General features: G+C 40.0%; 1 protein-coding gene across 4 annotated transcripts in view; it reads right to left on the bottom strand.

The window, feature by feature from the left end:
* Nucleotides 1–3,758: 3,758 nt before the first annotated feature.
* The window catches only part of MACROH2A1 (macroH2A.1 histone), a 43,024-nt gene continuing 26,179 nt past the window's right edge, over nucleotides 3,759–20,603 (bottom strand). For 2 of the 4 annotated variants that reach the window (XM_054642889.2, XM_054642890.2), the window contains exons 6-9: nucleotides 17,158–17,257; nucleotides 11,747–11,836; nucleotides 8,504–8,678; nucleotides 3,759–4,487 (exon numbers count right to left, since the gene is read on the bottom strand). In XM_054642889.2, the coding sequence (XP_054498864.1) occupies nucleotides 4,322–4,487; nucleotides 8,504–8,678; nucleotides 11,747–11,836; nucleotides 17,158–17,257 (531 nt within the window). In that variant the 3' untranslated portion in view covers nucleotides 3,759–4,321. Of the gene's footprint in view, nucleotides 4,488–8,503; nucleotides 8,679–11,746; nucleotides 11,837–15,607; nucleotides 15,699–17,157; nucleotides 17,258–20,603 lie in introns of all 4 variants that reach the window. The other 2 variants (XM_054642891.2, XM_054642892.2) reach the window with 1 other exon arrangement.

Here is a 20,603-nt window from a genome sequence, read left to right as displayed (position 1 = left end):
TGGGATTTTATGGGCTGTGCTGTGAAACGTCGTCGCTCCTTCCTTTGTATTAGGAAACAGCAGCATCATCTCCCCTTGATTCCTGCTTGTGGAATCTAACAAGGAAGAAGCATTTATGAGCAGGTTGCTAGTGATAATGGTTAAACATGAATTGTGGAGGCATTAAGTGGGATTCTATGGAGGAGCAAACTAAATCTCTGAAGAACTCGACACAAAAAGGGATCGGTGGCAATTTTCAAGCGCTTTAGCCAGTGTGCAATAGCCTGGCTCCCTTTGGGTTTCATGCCAGGGATATAAATACAATCCTCCTACTTACCTGCACTCTTCAGGCCTATCAATTATGCTGCTCCTTCTGAGTTGCAGTTACAACTTGAGGTATTACTGTCCTCTGTAAAACCAGCACAGAGCAGAGTGTGTGACTGGTTAGCACAGACTGCAGACCTCATCTTTGAGAACCAGCACCTGCAGCTCCTGCCAGTGCTGTTTCTCAGGCTAGAAACCCTGATTTTAGCTAGGATCAAGGGGAAGGGAGTTCACAAAAACTTGGTGCTAATGAATGCTGGAAACCTAGAGCCTTATTTTTCTGTAAACTTTTGCCTCTCTGGTTGTTTCAGTCTGAGTATGGTTCTGATGTCTTGTCTGTGTGTAATTGTTTTCCCTTTTGGACTGCTTTCACTGAATTCTCTGGAGATGTTTAAGGCCAGATTGGGCTCAGCAACCTGGTCTAGTGCAAAGTGTCCCTCCCCAGCGCAGAGAGTTGGAAAGAGATGATCTTTAAGGTCCCTCTTAGGACCTTAGTCCCATCCTAGGACTCTGATTCTACTCTGGTTTTTGGAGTTTATACAAACAGGAAGGTTTCTGATTCCCCTTCTTACTGAAAAAAGCATTTCTAAAAGTGCTTTGCTTACACCTAATGACTCCAGTTCCAGTCTTCCTCACATTTTTACAGAACTACAGTCACTTCAGTGACTCGTCCTTAGTACGCTTGGTGGCTGAAGGATTGCACAATCCTATCTAGCTATTAACACCTATCTTTTTGTATTTCCATTTTATCCTTATGATTATGTTGTATGACTATGATACTGCTCCCAATGGACTCTTAAATTGCATTTCCCAGTTGTGATAAAATCTTGTACATGGAAACATTTTTGGTGACAAATCTCTGGAGATGTCGTGATGTTGTCCCATTGGTGCATTTGTTTACCCTGCTGCAAACTACTTCTCCAATATTATGGTTATGAGGGCTTCAGTTATTAATCTAAAACTATTTTTTTAATCCATCATTCATTAAACAATTAGAACAATTATTTGTTCTCAGCTATGCTGTAAGTTTAAGCGCTGATGATAAAATGTAGTGTCAGACCTGAAACCTCTGAGTCAAGCACATGGAAGCAATGGAGTCCCACCTATTCTTTGCCTGATTGCCTGAAAATAGGGAGCAGTTGGATGCAACAGGGATCAGGACAGGCAAAGTCTCTGCCATGTGTCTGTACCTCCTGTCAGGGCATCCTTGCTCAGCCACCTGACTTCTACTGACATGAATTGAAAATGCTATTGGCCACAAAATGCTTTAAACTCTTTTACCTTTTTACTTTGAAAGTACTGGAAAGTTAGAGAATGTCTATTTTAACTGATGTGCTCAGGTAAAACACAGAATGAACTTACCAGTAAGAGAAGAAGCTGTAAAGGCACCTCACTGACACTTTTTCCATGTGTCATCTTCCCAAAGTGAGATTTTTATTTTGGGGGTTTTTTTTGGTTTTTTTTTGGCAAGGGAAGCTTGCGTGTTTAGCTCCAACAAGCAAAATGCCACAGAGATTCCCAAAGTAAAGTCCTGGCCCCAGTGCACATGTTAGCAGGAATTCTCCTCTTGTTTTCCTTGTTATGAATGTAACCTGATATGTTACTTTTTAGGTTCTTGAATAGGTGCCATAATCTACTCAGGCTGCCTGAGGTCAAGACTGTTCTGGGATCTCTGGCTCTCCTGATAGAGCCTGCTGGATTTTGGGACCTTGGAGCAGCACCCCTTGGGCTGTGGGAGAGGTAGGTGAACACAGATGGCTCTGGGCTCTTGGAGGAGGAAGAAGAAGAGGATGCTCTGGTGTTTGTATGGAGAGAGAATATGGCAATGCCCCACATGAGACCAGCTCCAGCACTGCAAATGATTCTGGTTTTGCTTTTTCCTTACAAAGGCACCAAAATCCCAGCAAATAAAGATGGCACATCACAGGTGAGCCCAATGAAGTCAGCCAAGCTTCTTATGGAGCCCACACCTAAATAAGGAGCTGAGGTGTGAGAACAGAAGAAGCAAGTCCATGTGATTTTAATTACAATTTGGTTTCCTTTAGGATTTTCTAGTTGAAAGGCAAAAGTTGGCCCTCATGGCCTGGTGCAGTGTGAGTGAAATCTGTTAAATGCCACTGGAGGTTGTACTTTCAACCACCTAGAAAATAAATTAGATAAACACTTTAGTTGACATTAAAACCTTCAGAGTTTAAAATAGTGAGATCTTATACAGTATAGTAAATTCTACACTGCTACCAGCTCAGGATTTTTGTTATCTGAATGGTCAGTGTGATGTGTGCTCTCCTGTGTTAAAAATCCCTTCCTGTACTGAAAAAAATCAAGGCCCATTTCACTCCCAAGTTAGCTGCTCATGAGAGTTTTTTGATATTTTTCAATTCTTTTAGTGACATCTAGTGAATCTTGGGGAAAGTGCAAGTTCAGCTGAACTCTGAGGATCGATCCAACTGCAGTAGCAGATGCTTCACAATTAAATGCCCAAAGTATTGCACCTTATTTCATTTACTGTCCCTTAAGCTGCTGTCTAAGAAATGCACAAAGTGCATTTTGGCCATTAAAAATTTTAAAGTTTGAGCTCATATTCTGATCAAACACTTTATGCATTTGAAGCACAAAAATAATTTACTATGTTCCTTTTAAATTTGGGTATGTATTTAATATAACTTTTATTTTATATTTTTTAATTTTGCCTTCTCTTATTGGTGCCATTGCTCCTCTACACATGAAGGCTTCTACAAAAAACACCCCCAGCTTTTGCAGGAGTTCAAGCTACACATTTTCAATATTTGGTATTTCTGAACTTATTGAAAAGTCAGATTTGGTCTGCTTGTTGTTCTGGGCCAATCCAGACTGGATGTGAAATACTCTTTCATCAGCAAATGAAGTTTTCAACAGAGATGGAAAACGTATGCCTCCTACCTAGAAATCAGCTAAAAACTTCAAAGGAAGAGCTGCCTCCCTCAGAGAAGCATCCACATGCAATAGCTTTTAACAGTGTAACTTCTTTTTCTCAAAGTACAAACCCAAGTGGCTTCCATAAAGTGTATGTTGGTATGGATTTCAGCTGTGCAAAGGACAGGGCCACCACTACAAACAGGGCTCATAAATATTTGGAAAAAATACAAAGTAGCTTCAAACAGGCCAGCATTAGATGACTGGAAAGAGTTCAAAAAATCTTGTGCCTTGCTTGATCTAAAAGGCTTCAACCTCCCAAACTAAAAAGGCAATTAGAGCAGATTATGAACAGGATCTGAAGTAGCAACTGGAAAGGGTGAACACTGTCTGGAAAAATCCCAGGTGTGAGTGTCACTGAGCACACTGGGAAGATGCCCAGCATCTCCAAACAGGCTTCCAGGTCACTGATTCTGGTCTGCTCTCATCCCTCTCACAGCTAACTTTTCAGAACTTAAAAAATAAAGATTTAAAGGAAAAATCAATCCAAGTACACCAAGAACAACAGTTCAAACATTTTACTAAATCAATTCACACAGTTTCAAAATTGTAAATATAATTAAGGACAACAGGGTTTCTGTATTTTTTTCTTCCAGAATCATTAAGACAATAAACAAACACAAATTAGGTTTATAGCATCTGTTCTTTTAAAAAATGAAAGGAACGCCACTTGATGTATTGATAAAGCACCACAACACAGTTACAAAATAGGGTTGGCCTGTTTCTTTCACAAGTAAAAGACTACATACTCCTAACAGCTTCCTGCTTCAATTCATACTTCATTAAAATAAAACTATAAAATCTTCTAGATTACACTAACTTCAGACAATGCCTGGTATAACAGTGCATTAACAGCAGTAATGCCAACTATCAGTGCCAACATAAAACAGTTTAGAGAGGAAAAACAAAACAAACAAAAAAATCCAAAATAAAACAACAAAACCCCCACCTTTATTTTTCCTAGATGAGCAAAATTTAAAATAAGGGATGCTCTGCCTCACAATGATTTAAGGATTTGGGGATGCTGATGGGTGGAAGAGGGGGCTGGTACTGTAGCTTTCTAGGCTTAGTTGGCATCTAGCTTGGCCATTTCCTGCACGTATATCCCTATACTCTCGCTGTCGAAGAGCACAAAGTACACAGTCTTGATTGAAGAGGACATTGTAGACACAAAATAGCTGGAGATGGCTTTCAGGATCAGCTGAGCAGCTGTTTGCTTTGGGAAGCCATTTCTAGAAGGAGAGAGAGAAAAAAAAAAAAAGAAAATCAAGACTTGCTGAACCAACTTTTGATGGTTTAACCTCCCAGGGAAGGCTCCAGCTTTTCTCCAACACCTCACAGCAAATAAAGCTGCAAAGCCAGTGTTTACAGTGTGAATTAGAAGTTGTTGATTTAGGCAAGACTTAAAATGCTCAAACAGAAGAGAAGCATTCCTAAAATATGAATACAGAGTCTACTACACACACTGTTGGGTTGAACCTCATGATACCTGATGGGTCAATTATTCTTATTTAACAGGTAAGTAAAGCAAGAGCCTGCTGTGTTCTAGAAAGCAGTGTATGTGTTGGAGCTGCAAAATTAAACATGTCCTGAAAGCAAAGCAACTGTTAAAGAAAAGTAAAAAGGGACAGAGAACTTGATATAGAATATTAAACATAAAAAAACCCCAAAGTACAATATGGTCTTACCACTACTAAAGGTAACTAAGCACAGGATTTTACAGGACCTAACCTGACAACCTTTCTTAAAACTTCTTCACATTTTTATCTAGGAATCTTTGTCTGAAAGATTCATCTATTCTTAAAACAAGTCAAGCACAAGTAGAATGGTATGAACAAAACTATGACCTGAACTTTATGATCTGAATTTTATACACCAAGGCAAACTCCTGGAATTACAGCTGGTAACTGCTTGGAACCTGACCTGAACTTTGTTGCTGTGTTACTCCTGAAGTACTGCTACTCACCCAGACCATGGCTTTACCCTGCCAAATCCTGAGCCCTCCCCCAGCCTCGTGATGTGCACTCCACAGTCAGTCTGAAGGTGATGGGACATGACCACTCTCTTAGGGGTAGCACCCAAAAGGAACCTGAAAGAGCCTGGTGAACATCACCTGGTTCCTTGATGTGCACTTAACAGATCCCTGGTAGTTAATACTCCCCATTATGAAGTGTGCACTATTAATACTACAAATAATTTACAGATTACACAGATGGATGAGTTTCTCAGCATTTCCTGAGCAGTTCAAGGAAGCTGGGCTAAATCCACCTCTGGCACTAACAGGTGAACATTTCTCAGCACTCGCTCACTGAAGCACCACACTGGTAGTAAAATGCTGTTGTAATCTCTCTCTTGTTTTGTGCTGCAACACACCAAATGTGAAGGGCAACTGCCTGTGTCCTGGCCCACTTGCTGCACATTGCCTTATCAAAAAAACATTTTCAGAGAGCAATTCTATGCCAGTCCTGCCTGTAATGTGATATTGTATGTGCTGTCTTGAAGATAATGTTTGTGGTATTTCAAAAACGATAGCATGAAATAGCTCACACTGTTTTTTCTTTTTTGAAAATGCCTGATTTTTTCTTCTATTGAAGAAGGAGAAAAAAAAAGGAAAAAGCATCATGAGCAAAGCCTGTACTATTCCAAAGCCAAATGAGCTGGTCAGGGATAATCAGCTGTGTGGGAAGTTAATCATCTGAGAGCAGTTTTGACACAGGAGCTGCTTAGGAGTGAGCAGCTTCCACACCTGGGTACTTGCAGGTTACTTTTGAGTGCTGCATCCTGGCATCCAGTGCAGAAATCTCCCAGGAACTTTGCTCCTGAACTGTCATGCAGGGCAGATCAAACCAGGGACACACACAGCTTCTGAACTGTTCTCAGGGGCCTCTGAAGTCACACAACTTCCAATTGCTCTGGCAGGGTGGTCACACCAGGGCACAGGAAAGAAGAGTGGCCAGGTGAAAGGAAGGCACAGTGCCAGGCAAGCTGATAACAATCTATTGCTCAGGACACCTCTCCCAAAAGGAACAAGAGAGAGCAGAAAAATCAGCAGGAAGGTGCTGGCCTGATGGCCATGTGTGAGCTGCAAGAAACAGAAGCCTGATGCATTGATCTATGGGTCTGAGTTAAATTCTTGTGAAAAGGCAGTTTGGGACTTTAGCCAAACCAGTGTCAATTCAGATCAAAGTCAGAGCATCAGAATGAAATCCCTTCTCAGAGGATGAGTTCATGTTCAATCCCCAACTCTCCTTTCCCTTTTCTCCTGCTGGCCCTACCAGACTGAACTCCAGGCTACCTCTGAACAGAACCCAAGTTGTGCTTTCCATAAGTTGGCTGTAGCTGAGCATCTGGCCCAATGAATGCTACAAGTATGCTATTTTATTTCCCCTCGTGATTTATTTGAACTGCCCTCATGTAATCCCATTCCTCAACTATAAAAGAGAATGAAACTGTTTATGTGGGTTTATTGGGTGATGTCTGCTTGACAGATGCCTGTACTAGAACAGCTGCATACATGTGGTGTCTTTGGCATTTGTTATCTTTTAAAGCTTTACTTTTTTCTTTTTTAATGCTTTTGACTTCATAAAAACAAGTAGAGAGTATTGTCAGAATATATTATGTTCTCTCCAAAATTAAGTTACACTTGGAGTATCTCTAATTAAGGGGAAAAAAAAAAGGAAAAATACATAACCTCATATATTACTCAAGGCCTTTTGATTCCTCTCCATGTTTTAAAAGCACCACTTTAACTGGCTCAAGTAAGAATGACATGTATATGCCAAAGGGAGGGCTTGCCCCAGATCCTGCCTGTCAGTAACCAAATTTCAGAACAGAATATGAATCCTGAGGATTGTTTAAGACTTCATCATCTTCCAGTACCAATCATCTACTTCACAACAAGGGCTGGGAATGGTTCTTTGCTGGGAGCTATCCAGAAAAGACAGGGCTGTGTGGAAGATACTTTACAAGGTCCCACTTTTACATAACCAATTCCACAGACACTCTGCACTCTCCACATTATTCCATGGAGGAATAGAGTTTCTCTTAGAGAGTGATTCAGAGCTTCTCTTTGTACTGACCAGCCTGTGACCCTGACAGCTAATCTAGTAAGTTAATATGAACCCCCTGCTGTATTTCTCTACTGTTCTGCAAAGTTTGCTCAAGATATCTCCCTAAAATGATATCTATGCAAATTAACCTTAGCTAGAGAGTTCTATGATGCAAGTTGCTTAAATTTAGCATCCTCATGAAACTTTTATTTCTTGTCATTCACCCAAAACCTCAAACACTGTTTTCTGCCTTAGCCCACAGAATATGCAAGAATTAATTTAGTGTTGCAACACAGCACAATGGGAAGAATATTCTTGTTGTACACCAGCCAACTTCTTTTGTGGCAAACTCAAGAGGGTCAGTTGCTCAGGGTTAAGAGACACAACTGTGTAATTCAGCCTAGATTTGGCCCTTGGCCTTCCTACTGAGCCATCAATGAGGGCCAGGTGTTCCCAACCTCCCTCTGCACCCCAAACCCAGGAGCCTCAGACTAAAGGTGCAGTCAGTCTGGACTGAGACTCTGAGACCCTTAAGAACATGATCTGACTTTCAAAGGCACTGAGCACACAGAGCCAGAGGACCTGAACTTTAGATTGAGGCTTTCAAAGACCTTGGCAAGGGTTTTTAAGGTCCTTTTTTTTAATGAAATAGTCCCATGATGTAAACTCTATGGAATTCAGCTTATGGATTTTGGATAAAAGCTTGAAGTGACTCTGCAAATCCTGAGAATCAAGGCACTTTAGGTTTGCTGCTTAAACAAACACTAAGCCATGTCTTCAGGCCATTGTAAGACAGGTAAGTTTCATTATGCACTAAAATCAGACAAAAGAGACCCCTTTTCTTCATGTTCTTTTCCACATCTCCAATTTATATGAATGAATTGATTGTCTGAAAGAAGTCTTTTAACATTCTCTTGAAAGTTCATTTTATGCTCTTTATCCCATTTGCATGCTTTAAGATTTGCAGGGATCACTATGAGATCTGCCAACACTCAACTGGTACTCAGGAAAACACTGCAGGCTCCAAGCACTGCCTGAACAAACCTAGAAGAAACTCTTCTTTTAGGGAACTGATTCAAACAAGGAAGAAAAAAGCCAGCATTGCAGCAATGTGTTTTGTACATGGGAAGGGACTGGAATACCAGATGGCACTTAGAGAATGGGACCTATTTGGCATCAGGTTTGCCTGACAACCTTACCTGCCACTGCCAATGGAAGGAAATGCAATTGATTTCAGCTTCTTTTCATCAGCCAGAGCCAGGCAGTTCTTCACTGTCTTCTCCAGCAGCTCCTCACATTTGTCTGAGCCCCAGCCTGGGCTATTACAGTGGATCACAAATTTTGCAGGCAGTCCATGGCCAGCACTGACAACAGCTAGGAAGAATTGAAAATGAAACATAATTACCTTCCTCTCTTTAGGATTAAAGGAGTGTACATGTGATTACAACAGCAAACAATCAACAGACATTCCCTTAGCCCCTGAGAATGTTTTAGATTATAAATCACAAATCACACAGCCTTAAAATATAACATGATTACAGAGACTTTGTGTTTTTCATTTCCAGCTGCATTTTGCTGTGATAATTTATAAATCATAGCTAGGATCAAGCTTATTTGAGAGAGAGCAAGAATTCGTGGCTGACATCAAAGGAAGCACATTTATACTTAGGACTGGGTAAGGAGAAGGGCAGTATCTGATGGAACCCAAACCCAGACAAGGGATGGTCCTGCTTTGGTTGGGTTTACTGCAGAGATAGAGTAAATACCAGGATGCTGGACAGGCACAAGGAGTTACACTCTGGTGACCTTCAGCTACTCCTGCTAAATGTACAGAGAGTTCAGCTGGCTTCTGATCATACCCCAGCCCAAAGTGGAGCAGTTCAGAGCTCCTAGTGCTCTGCAAACCCCAAAGGAAGGAGGGAAAAGAGGTGAATTAAGATTCTGGCATTATTTCCAGCTTTGTCTCTGAATAACTATAATGAAGACATTTTGTGTGATTTCAAGACTTTGGGCCTGGCCTTATTTTAGCTTTTCTGTGTATGGGTCATACAAGATCACTTGAACAATGCTGGGCTTAGTTTCCCTCTTTCATCACATTCTTGACAGAGAGGGGTGTAGAGGATGCATTTACAGATTTGCCATGTTTGATTCACATTGTTTGTGTAACAACAGGCCAAGCCTTGTATGTACAAAGAAATGAAAAAGAATTTTACTATGCTAATCATATCTTATCATCACAATATTACCATGAACACGTGGGGACTAAGAAGATGCAGCAGACCCTGCCTACAAACTGCTGACAGGCAGGGATTCTCCAGATGAGAGGCCTCAGTCTATGCAGGAGAACACACTCTGGGTTCACCACTCCCCATCACAGAGCAACAACAGACTGTGCTCTGCCTGCCAGAAGCCAGGGGAGGAGGATCTCTGTCGCTTCCGAACTCACTGGGCTGTGGTTGCAAATAAAAAGTTGTAACTTTGGTTTGTTAAAAAAAAAAAAGGTGGGGGGAAGCAAACCACCCTAATCACAAGCTGAGGGAAGAAAAACATCTATCTGAAATCTCACAAGAACATACAGTGAGCCTTCACAGAGAGTCAGCCCCTAAAATACCCCACAAAAGTGTCGGTATAAAATGGTAACTTATGGCTTCACAAAACCATAATAAAAATACCAGCAAGTTTTTTAAAAAAAATTTAAAAATCAGGTTTACAGAGACACTTATAGAAAACCTCTATTCCATTCTGGAATGTTTATGAGGCATTTTGCTATTTAAGTATAGTAGAGGTAACTCTTGGCACATGATCATCACATGTGGATACTATCTCATGGCTCCTGCAGGAAAGAGAAAATCGACTTTGTCATATGGATCCTGACCAGGGCTTGACCAGAACATTTTGAAGGACAATGGAAGCACAAGCATTTATGTTCTTATGACTTTGCAGAGTCCCAACATGTTGAATAGCCTCAGTGTTAGGCAATGTTAATTTGTCATAATGTGCAACTAAAATGTTGGCAGATTCAGAATGCATCATAAATCCAAGAAAAATCTATTAAGAGCAGCTGACATATCTCTAGTCAGATGTGAAATGTGGATATCATCCTCACCCTGAGAGAATAAAATACTGTATTGATACACATGGCCAACTTCAATATTTCTCAGGGAGTGTTTTCCAGGGTAGTCATTAATTAACTCATTAGGATTCTGATGAGGACAACTGTTCATTACCAAGAGCAGCTGTCCTTTACTTCAAATGCAAATGCACTGAAATGGGAAGTAAGAATGATAAAGCCAACTATGGACTTAGCCTGTGTCACGTTCCAGGTAAGCATTCTGGTTATGGGGAGATTAAAGGGATGCCAATAGAATTGAGAAATCTGAAGCCTGGCTACATTTAGGATTGAAAAATTGATGTATTAGCTGTGTTCTAGAGTCCTTCAGCAAGTCCCTAACAGCGAGTTTATCCCAGTGCAGTGCAGAGCTGCCCTGGAGTAAGACTGGAGCAACCCCCAGATCTGAGGGATGCACTAACAGCTGAGAAAAAGAAACTTTTCTTTTCAACTTCCCACCTATTTGGAGCAGTTTGGTCTGGGCTGGTAAGCAATCTTGTACAGAAGTTAGTAAAAAGAAAAAAGTGAGTAATTGATTCTGCATATTTTCGCAGAACAAAAATTCCAAGAAAAACTTATTAAAATTTTTAAAAAGCGAGGGAGAAACCCCCAAAGTATTAAGCTCCAGAAGTAAACAGTTGTAATTTTTCCTGTCAGAGCTGAATTCTTACATCTCCCCTTCGGCTGTAGTTAGGATTCGTTTACAAAACTGTGCACACTGTATTTATTTTTATAGCATAAACACAGATGGCAGAATCAGCCTTCTATATGAACAACATGGATCAGCAATTTCACAGATGGTGTAAAATTATATATTGCCATTATCAAACTTTATTACTCACATAGTAGATTTTTCTCTGAGATTACATAAATTTTGATAACTAGGCATCAAAAAGTCATAAGCTTTTATAGTGATGATTTTGGCACTGATTGAACTAAGTACCCAAGCAGATGCTGAACTTTAGGCACATGCTTAAGTTCAGTGAAAGTCAGCGGCATTTCAGCAAAGCAGATGTTTAACAGAGTTGGACTCAAAAATAAGCATCTCATTAATTGCTTTTCTGAACTGTGCCCTTAATGATCAACACTGAGTGTGCATGCACATACCTGTGAACAGCCTGGCTCTACTGTAACACTACAGCACTGCCCATTTCCCAGGTGCTTAGGTAAAGGTTACTTAAGATGCAGTGTGTGCAGTTTAACTGTGGAGAATACAAACACACAGCCCTTGGGAGCTGCCTGCAGCCAGCAGAGCCCAGCAGTGCTGCAGGGGGAGCTGGGCTGGCTGAGCTCCCACAGGGCTCTGGGTGGGGGTCCCGAAGCGCAGCCTCACCTCCGGCTATGTCCAGCGGCCCGTTCTTTTTGCGGAGCTCAATGACGGCTTCCACAAACTCCTTGCCACCTTTCTTTTCCAAAGTGCTCCCTGAACAGAGAATTGTTAGTTTACTCCTCTGATTTCAGCAGACACGTGACTCATCGTTCGCTTTTGTTACATCACTCTAGAGTTTTCTGCCCAAACATTTTTTGGGGACTGCAAAGTAAGATCTAAACCTTTTGGGACTTGAGAATTAGCTAGTCATTAAAAACAACAACAACAACAACAGAAAGAACAAAAAGACAACCCTAACAACCCAAAAACCTCACACTGGTATCCCTTGCTAACATTCTCAGACTTGAATTTACTGTCAAGAAACATCTGACATGACATCCCTACCTCCTTCCTTTTCATGAGCATCTCTTAGTGTGAAATGTTCCAGAAGAATGTGCTAGCTCAACAGTGGTTGAAGGTTTGTAATTCCTTCCCCTAGGATTCATTTCCCCTCTTCTCTTACAAATTGTTTTAAAGAGCCATTTGCCACAATAAGAATTTGAAACTCACCTGATCTTGGTCCCTGACCCCAACAGGTGGCCCCAGGAATGAAACAGTCTCGTGAGTGCAGCGGGCTGCTTTACTTGGTAACTGCCCAGCTTGTTGAGCCACCTTTAACCAAGAGGAAGAGCCTCAGAAATAAGGAGAATCTCTAAGGAACACATTCCTCCAATGAACTTCTCTAACTACAACTAAGGAGCTGGACAAAGTTATTCTGGGAGGAGAAGAGCTGTGCAGTGTGTCAGGGCAACCAAAAGGTATGCTGTTTACAAAGGCAGTCCATCACTAAATGGTTTAGATCTTATTTTGCAGCTCTAGTTTTAAATATTAATGAAAGAAAAAACAGCCCAAGAAAGCATTTTCCTAACTACATAAGCATCCCACATAATTTTGCACTGTGCATATTAATTATAAAGGTAGATAAATAAAAAGCAGTGATATCATAAAGGCTCTGATTTGAGATATTGCTTTGAAAACTGATTTCCAAAAGTTCAGAACTAGGATCTCTAAAGATCTAGACATTTATTTGGTGACACCCCTTACTTCCACTGATGAAGAAAGAAAAAAATGCAATTTCTGATGGAAGTGCACATACTATATGCTCTAGGAAGCAGAGTCCCTCCTCCAAGATTCCAGTTACTAAATCAGGTTATATAGCTCTAGGAACCAAGAAGACTGCAAGATGCTTTTGTTTGGTTTTGCTAAATTTCTTCCAAACTGAAAAGCTGAAAACAATGCATTTGTTTTCCATTCAAAAACTGACTCTGTGACCCTGAGTCTATTTTGTTTGTGGGAGTTTATTGCTTTTGGGGTACAAAAGCTGAGGACAATTAAAAAAGCTATGCCTTTTCTTTGGCTTTTTCATAACCAGTTCACAACAGGGTTTGCCAAAAACTGGATTGCAAGGTCAGACTGTGTAGGTCAGAGTGTAATTTGCTGTTTGTGCTCATTTAAGCTTTTAAATATAAATACTTCAGCCAAACTCCTAAGGATTTCCTGAACTTCAAGTTGCCTATCCCAGTGCAACTGAGTGGGAGGATCACCTTACAAATCTCTTAGAAAAGACAGTAATGGCTTTATTGGTAGCAGCAAGGTGTCTTAGGAGAGTGCTGGGAAAGGAGATCCAGAGCAGCACTCAGGTGCATGGAAGCACTCTGCCCTTCAAAGGCAGTGAGTAAAGCACAACAGCCTGTGCCCTTTGCTGAGCCCATCCAGCAGATGTGGCTGACTCCAGGGTCTTATAAAATCACTCTGACTGAGAGGGGATGGGGAGGGAATGAACAGCCTTCCATTCTAGTTATGTTTTTGTTGCATATATTTCCATTTCATTCCTATTTATATTTATATATATGCCAGTTATATTCCCCATGAGTCCATGGACTCTGATCAGTCCTAAAACCATGACATTCATAATCCTTAATTTCTCTTGTTTCAAGGGGAAACATAATTAAGCCTTGTGCAGAACCTAGGAACAGCAAACTTCTATTAAGTAGGTCATTTCTTTGCCATTGCAAAGCTGTTGTACATTTAATGGAATTTAGCCTAGTTTGGTTTAATTCAATCCAGAAGGATCAGCTTTTTCCCTTCTAGTGGGAATTAATTTATAATTAAAAGCAATGAACAACCATGTCAGTTTATTCCACTGAGCTCTCTTCTTGCAGATCTGGTACAAAGAAGAGAAAAAGTAATATTTGGTATGAATGAGTGAAATATTCTGCATTTACTCCTCAATTATGCTCTTTTTCTGATTAATAGTGAGGGTTTATATTGAAATCATACTTGACATCTATGTTGTAAATTAGCTTAATCTGGCAAAGGACAGACTGTATTTAACTATTTTCCACTACACTAGCAAGTTTCTTGAGGGAAGTCTTGCTTCACAGCTTCAAGGTTAGTAGCTTATTTGCTCACAAGCATAAATATGTGTCACTCCCATGAGAATAAGATCATTATCTCATGCTTTCCAAGCAGGCATTGGTATCAGTGTTGAAAACAGCGTTAGCAGAAATTTAGGCTCTAAAATTCTCAGGATAAGCCCCCAATACACTTAAATTGTTAGGGAAAAAAACCAACAAAAAATTAAAAAAAAATTTAGATGGGTAAAAGTTAATCATTGGAAGCTAAGCATTTGTGCACTTCTATTCTTTCTTACAGCAGTCAGAGGCAACAGGAACCTACACTAAGGAATGAGCAGTCCAACTTCAAGAGACAATTTTCTTTGCAGAGTAGCAAAGCATTTCTTTGTCACAGGGTAGGAGACAGGCACATTGGCTAAATGGGTCTGACAGACTTTGGAAGCATATTCTTCAGGTACAGGCTACTATGACACTCTGCATATTATTTAGCCAGCAAAGTCACAGTGCTTCTGCCCCAGCAGGTCAACCAGAGCTATATTTCTCTGCTTGTTACTCAGAATACAGCCCTTTCAGAAAAAACAGGTGGTGCAGGACATGTGTTCCTCCAAGTCAGTACTGAAAACAAGGCCTCAGGCATGGGGGGAGCCCATTCTCAAGCGATGGTGAGGTCAAGATGAGATGCAGAACAGAGGCTGGGATCAGCTGACTTGTTCTTAAGCACTGCCAGCCAGCAACTTCTACATTTGGCCCAAGTTCTGATTTGCCTTCTCAAATTACCAAGGCAGTTCAATCAAAGTACTCCTATCCTTTTATAAAATCCTTCAAAATTCTGTATATGAGAGGGGTAAGAGAAGGGCTAGGAGAAGAGTTACTCAAGGGACAGTTAAGATGGCTGAATTAAGAGGTCTGTCCTGTTTCCTGTCATGCCTTCTCTCATCCTTGTAGCTCAGGTGACCGATGTGTGTGCGGCCCAAGCCCGGGCTTGTGGGTGTGAGGACCGTGGAGCAGGGCTAGGAAGGTCATCGGTCCGTAAGGATAAACTTAAGAGTTTGGAAAATACAAATAGGTTAGATCCAGCCTGTGGATCCAGATATGAACATCTGAAACTTGGCATATAGAGGGTGCACTGGAACTGGTTAAAATCTAAAGATCAAGACTCAAACCACATTCAAACCAGGCACTTGTCAGACCAACAATGTCGTAATTCCTTTTCCTTGGTCACGTGCCTGCATTTAACGCACTGTTCCTGCACTTCAATTTTGGTGGTGCACTCCATGATTACTTCTGAAAGGCTGATTTGGCAACAAAAACCAAAAATGCCCACTAGGTTTGTAAAAGTTCATTTCTTGTTAGGATCAGTGGGGACTGCTGGAAGTGAGAAATGAATGCAGATCTGCATAGCTACAACAAGCTGGTGGCTGCTGACCATGCACACACATACGAACTGCAGCACTGAACTTGCCATTACCTACTTCACCACCGGTGTAGAAGTCAGAGTTTGTCGGGTGAACGACAGCATCACTGTCGATCGTGGCAATGTCAGCCTGTACAACTTGCAACTACAACAGGTAAACAGATGTATATCAACCACGTTGGACAGAGACCCAGCACAGGCTCTACATTTACACATGTACCAACGTCCATATTTTCCTACCTTTCCATCTCCAAACCTTGCGCCAAAGGAGTATGCTGAGTTGTGTGTGCAGGTGTGTGTAGAGAAAGGGGTGTAGGGAGCAGGAGGAGGAATATTGAGTATGACATGATCAAATAAATGTTAAAATGACAAGTCAGAGCAATCACATGAGATCATTTCCAAAGTTTTAAAATCAGCTAATGCCCCATTTCACTTTGCAGAAACCTAGAACAACCAGTTCCCCACAGAGCATGACATTAAAATATGGAATCTGTTTCAAAAAGAGAAATTCAGGATCATCAAGACAAAATAATTAGTTTCTCCATTTTGTCAGCACTAATAAGCTGACAGCCATTGATTTTCATATGTAAAGCCATTCATCATTTTGTTTCTAAAAATGCCAGTTTCCTTCACATGTATTTGCAGCCAGGGTTGTACAGAATTTGCTTTAAGAATACAAATAATTGTTTGTTAAAGTTTAAAAGTAAGGCATATTTTTAATTATGTGCTGGAATGGCTAAGATACTTGCAGAATTATATGTATTTCTAAGAAAGACTGATATAAAAATTAGCCTTCTTAGACCTCTTTTCTTGTGAAGTTACTTCTCTACATTCCCATAGGAAATGCAGCAGTATTAGAATTATGGGTTGTATTTCATTAAGAAAGTTTCAAAAAAAGACAGCAACAAGTCTACTCAAATAAGAAGGGAATGCAGACATAATGCATGAAAGACAATTTTTGTTTTGTTGAAGAAAAAACTTCTATTAAAGAAGGATTTTTTGATTTCTTATCAATCTGAAGAGAAAAGCTTCAAAAGTGATTCTCCACCCATGATAGTTAACTCTTGGTATAATATCAGTATTTGTTTCCAGCTGAATGTAAAAGTGACAGGGAAGAATTGAAACATAATGGAAACAAATTCTTGACTAAATTAAATACCAAATCAAGGTATGTAAGATTTGGGGACAACTAATAAAGTAATAAGCCCTTTCCAAAATTTTTAAGCCTACTCTAAGTATTGAAATAAAACCCCTCGGATTGCAGGTAGAATGGAGAAACTGCTTATTTTGAGAAAAACCTGACAAAAAAGTATTTTAGTCCTCAAAGTATCCAAATAAGAAACCCCCCAAAATAGCTAACAGTCACATATGATCATTATGGAAAAGAATTTAAAATTTTTGAACTGAAATCAGCTTGAAGACTAGCAATAGCTGCAAGTGTTCAGAATTGGTCAAAAAGTGTTTTGAATATAGTTCTTCAACAAAGCAGGACCTGCAAGATTTGAATTTCTGCTCTGATTAAAGGTATGAAGCCCTAGAGAGTAAATTCTGGGTTCCATAATTTCCATGTGACCGTTAGTTGTGTCAACCCATGCCCCATTTACCTAGGTCATCTTTAAGGTCAATGTCAGCATTGGTAGGATTGATAATGGCCTCCACCTCGAAGCCGGCTAAATTACTGATTTCACTGTGAATAAGGTTCAGCTGAAAAGAAAAGCATGAGGTGGGAAATAACAGGACAGCTGGGAAATCACAGAGAAGCTGCAGAAAAGTGAGCTTTGCAACACAGATGGAGATAGCATCACTGCAAACAAATATGCAAAATAAAAGGCAGGTCATCAAGGGGTATTAGCCCAAACACATTCAAACCCAAGACTCAAACATTGTTCATACTGGGAGAATATGAATGTACCAACTAGTAAGCTCTATTTTGGTTTTACACTGATCACTATTTGGGATTCTTATTATTATCCAGTATCTAAAGAGGGCTTACAAGAAGTCTGAATAGGGACTTGTCATGAGGGCATTTAGTGACAGGACAAAGGGAATGGCCTTAAACTGAAGGAGGGGAGGTTAAGATTAGATATTAGGAAGAAATTCTTCCCTGTAAGGGTGCTGAGGCCCTGGCACAGATTGCCCAGAGAAGCTGTGGGTGCCCCATCCCTGGAAGTGTCCAAGGCCAGGTTGGATGGGGCTTGGGGCAACCTGGTCTGGTGGAAGGTGTCCCTGCCCATGGCAGGGGGGTGGATTGAGATGAGCTTTAAGGTCCCTTCCAAACTATTCTGTGATTCTAATTTTGCCATCAAATGAGGGTATTTGTTTCTTCCCCAAGTATAGAGATGAAGGACACCCTAAGCATCCCTTAAGCATCAATTACACGGATGTGCTGGGACTATTCTGCACTGAAACAGGATCAAAGCTGCTGCTGCTCCTTCTTTAAGCCAGCAAACATGAGCCTATCTCTGAGAAAGCAGACACTTGTCTCCAGCAATTCCTCCATCCCAACAAGGGGATGTGGTTTTTTTTTTCTTTCCTTATCAGTGGTCACCATGTTCTGTATTACAGCACTTCAGTCCTCATTACAGTTCTGCAGCCTTTGGCAATGTCTGGTGAGGTACCAGAAGCAGGCACATGATATAACGTGCTTATTGCTTCTAGTTTTTATTTTGTTTGCTTTACTTCCTTTTGTCCCTTATGAAAGCAGAGATTTTTAAACCCAGCCATTAATGCTCATTTACTCCTCTAAATATCCCCATATATTTCAAGCACATCTTTCAATTTCTTTCTTGTTCTAAATCAGGAGGATTTCTCCTGAAGTCACAGGAAGATTGCTCCTCTCTCCTGAGGCACACAGGGAACTGCAGAAGGCAGCACAGAGCTTTAGGGACTGACCTCACATCTGCACTATGTGCTCTTAAGAGAGTTTGGGGGTCTCCTCATAGGATGTAACCCACAACACAAAACCAACTCTACAATTTGATGCAACCTAAGGGGAATGCTAAACTTGGCAACGGTCAAAACTGCAGGTATGGGAAGTTTCTAACCAGGGTTTGAGCAGGTTTGACACTGCTTCATAGCTTCTGTTGGAAGTCTGATTTCACAGGAACCAGTTTACTACTGACAAACTTTAAATACTTTAAAAGTGCAAAAGATTTTCCAGACTTTTTCATTTGGGGAAATACATTAGCTACAGCATAATCAATGCCTGAGTTTACAATATGTATTTTAAGTTATTTTTCCAGTAGCTGTTTGGGTGATACAGAGAGCAACCATGAAGGAGAAAGCTCTCATTTATTTATGCAATTCCTGCAACCAGCTGCAGTTAGGCCAGGCTTGCCTTTTAATCCAAAGCCCTCAGCCTACAAAGCATAATATTCATCTTCAGGCATAGCACTTTAGATCATCCATATCAGAATTTTATCTCTTGTTTGTTGTAGCCCACATTCTTAAAGTTAACTCTTCAAATCATTTCTTTGTGTATGTTAATTTATTAACAGGGAATATGAGCCAGTCCATGAAACCCATACAAGTGAATGGGACATTTAAGGAGGCCACCATCCCTATATTTAAATTTTCTGAAAAAAATATTTCCATTTCATTCATTTGATTCTATGAATTGACCTTCTTTCTCTTTTTAAAAGCCTGCAATTTCATATAATTTGCATATGTTGCTTGAGTAAACTATGTTACCTCAAACTAGGGTGAATGACTAAAAATGAGTGTAATTCAGCCCTGTTTTAAGTATGTGTCTGTTCAGGAATTTGTAATAAAATCTAAGAAAGCTTCCTTTCCAAATAGCTTGGAATCCTTTAATACTTCACACGTGGTGAGTTATTCATACTGGAGTTTGAGTCTTGAGTTTGACTACAAGCAACTGCTGTTTAAAAAACCAGTCAAATCAAATCAAACCAAAATGTTAAAAAAACTTAATGAATTTTTAAATTAAAAAAAAAACAACAGCAAAACACATGCACACACCACGACTGTTTTGTGGAGATTAATGTATGTTCCTAAACATATTTTGCTCATTCTTTAAGTGATTTTTTTGATTCCTAATTCTGTGCTTTACAAGTTTTTACCCCAGATCTATCAGCTGCAGACTGTTTTTGTTTTGGACCTTAAATCTATCCCTGAGCCTACTCATATATGGGATTTACATAACAGCCAGCTGGTAATTAAAGTTTCAATTTAGCAACAACAAGAAAATGCTTAAAAAGCTGCCCATGACTGATAGCATGTGTTGGCAGCTAAGTATTATTTTACTAAATTCTGCATTTACTGCTCAATGCACTGTTAGCTATTCAATTGCCAAAAACAAATAAAAAATTAATCAGAATTTTTCCTGTGGAATTAAATCCACCAATGAGTAATTGCTCAATTTCACTACCCAACAGTATGAAGATTGTATTAGGGAGAAGTGATCCCCTAAAGGGCCACTTTGAAAAAAATGAATAGACACAACTTGCATATACATGTGCAACAAAGAATGGACATTACTTGAGGTAACATTTCAATTAAATATTAATTAGAAAAAATGCAGATGGCACTTAGCACATCCACGAATATTTTCTAAGCTAAGCCTGGCATTTCTAATTTCAGACAAAACTACCTTAAAAGCCTTGAAGCTTTTTCTGGTATGAGTCTCATACTGAAAACTGAAGATGCCTAGTGCAAACCAAAAGCTGAGGTCTTTTGGAAAGTCCAAACCTTAAAGCTTAGGTTTGAGTTCCTACAACTCTGCCTCTACTTTGTAATTCTCTCAGGAAAAACAAACTACTCAATGTGCACAATGCCACATTTCCACTGGGATGTCACTTGTGGATGTGCAATCATTTACATATTTATTAACTAGATCTTAATAATTGATGTGGCACTAATAAACTTTTATAGGTATAACTGAAGGATTCTTTGCCATTTCATGACCTCTAAGAATTTCCAGCTGAATGTCAGCAGTTACCTAAACATTTAATGCAATAACTGTAATTTTAAAAACTGAACAATACCCAGATTTGCAACATTCTCATTGTGGTTTTTGCATCAAATTAAATTT

Source organism: Agelaius phoeniceus, chromosome 15, assembly GCF_051311805.1.
Source record: "Agelaius phoeniceus isolate bAgePho1 chromosome 15, bAgePho1.hap1, whole genome shotgun sequence".
Lineage (NCBI taxonomy): Eukaryota > Metazoa > Chordata > Aves > Passeriformes > Icteridae > Agelaius > Agelaius phoeniceus.
Note: the sequence above shows the minus strand (reverse complement) of the source record. Positions and strands in the feature narration are given on the sequence as shown.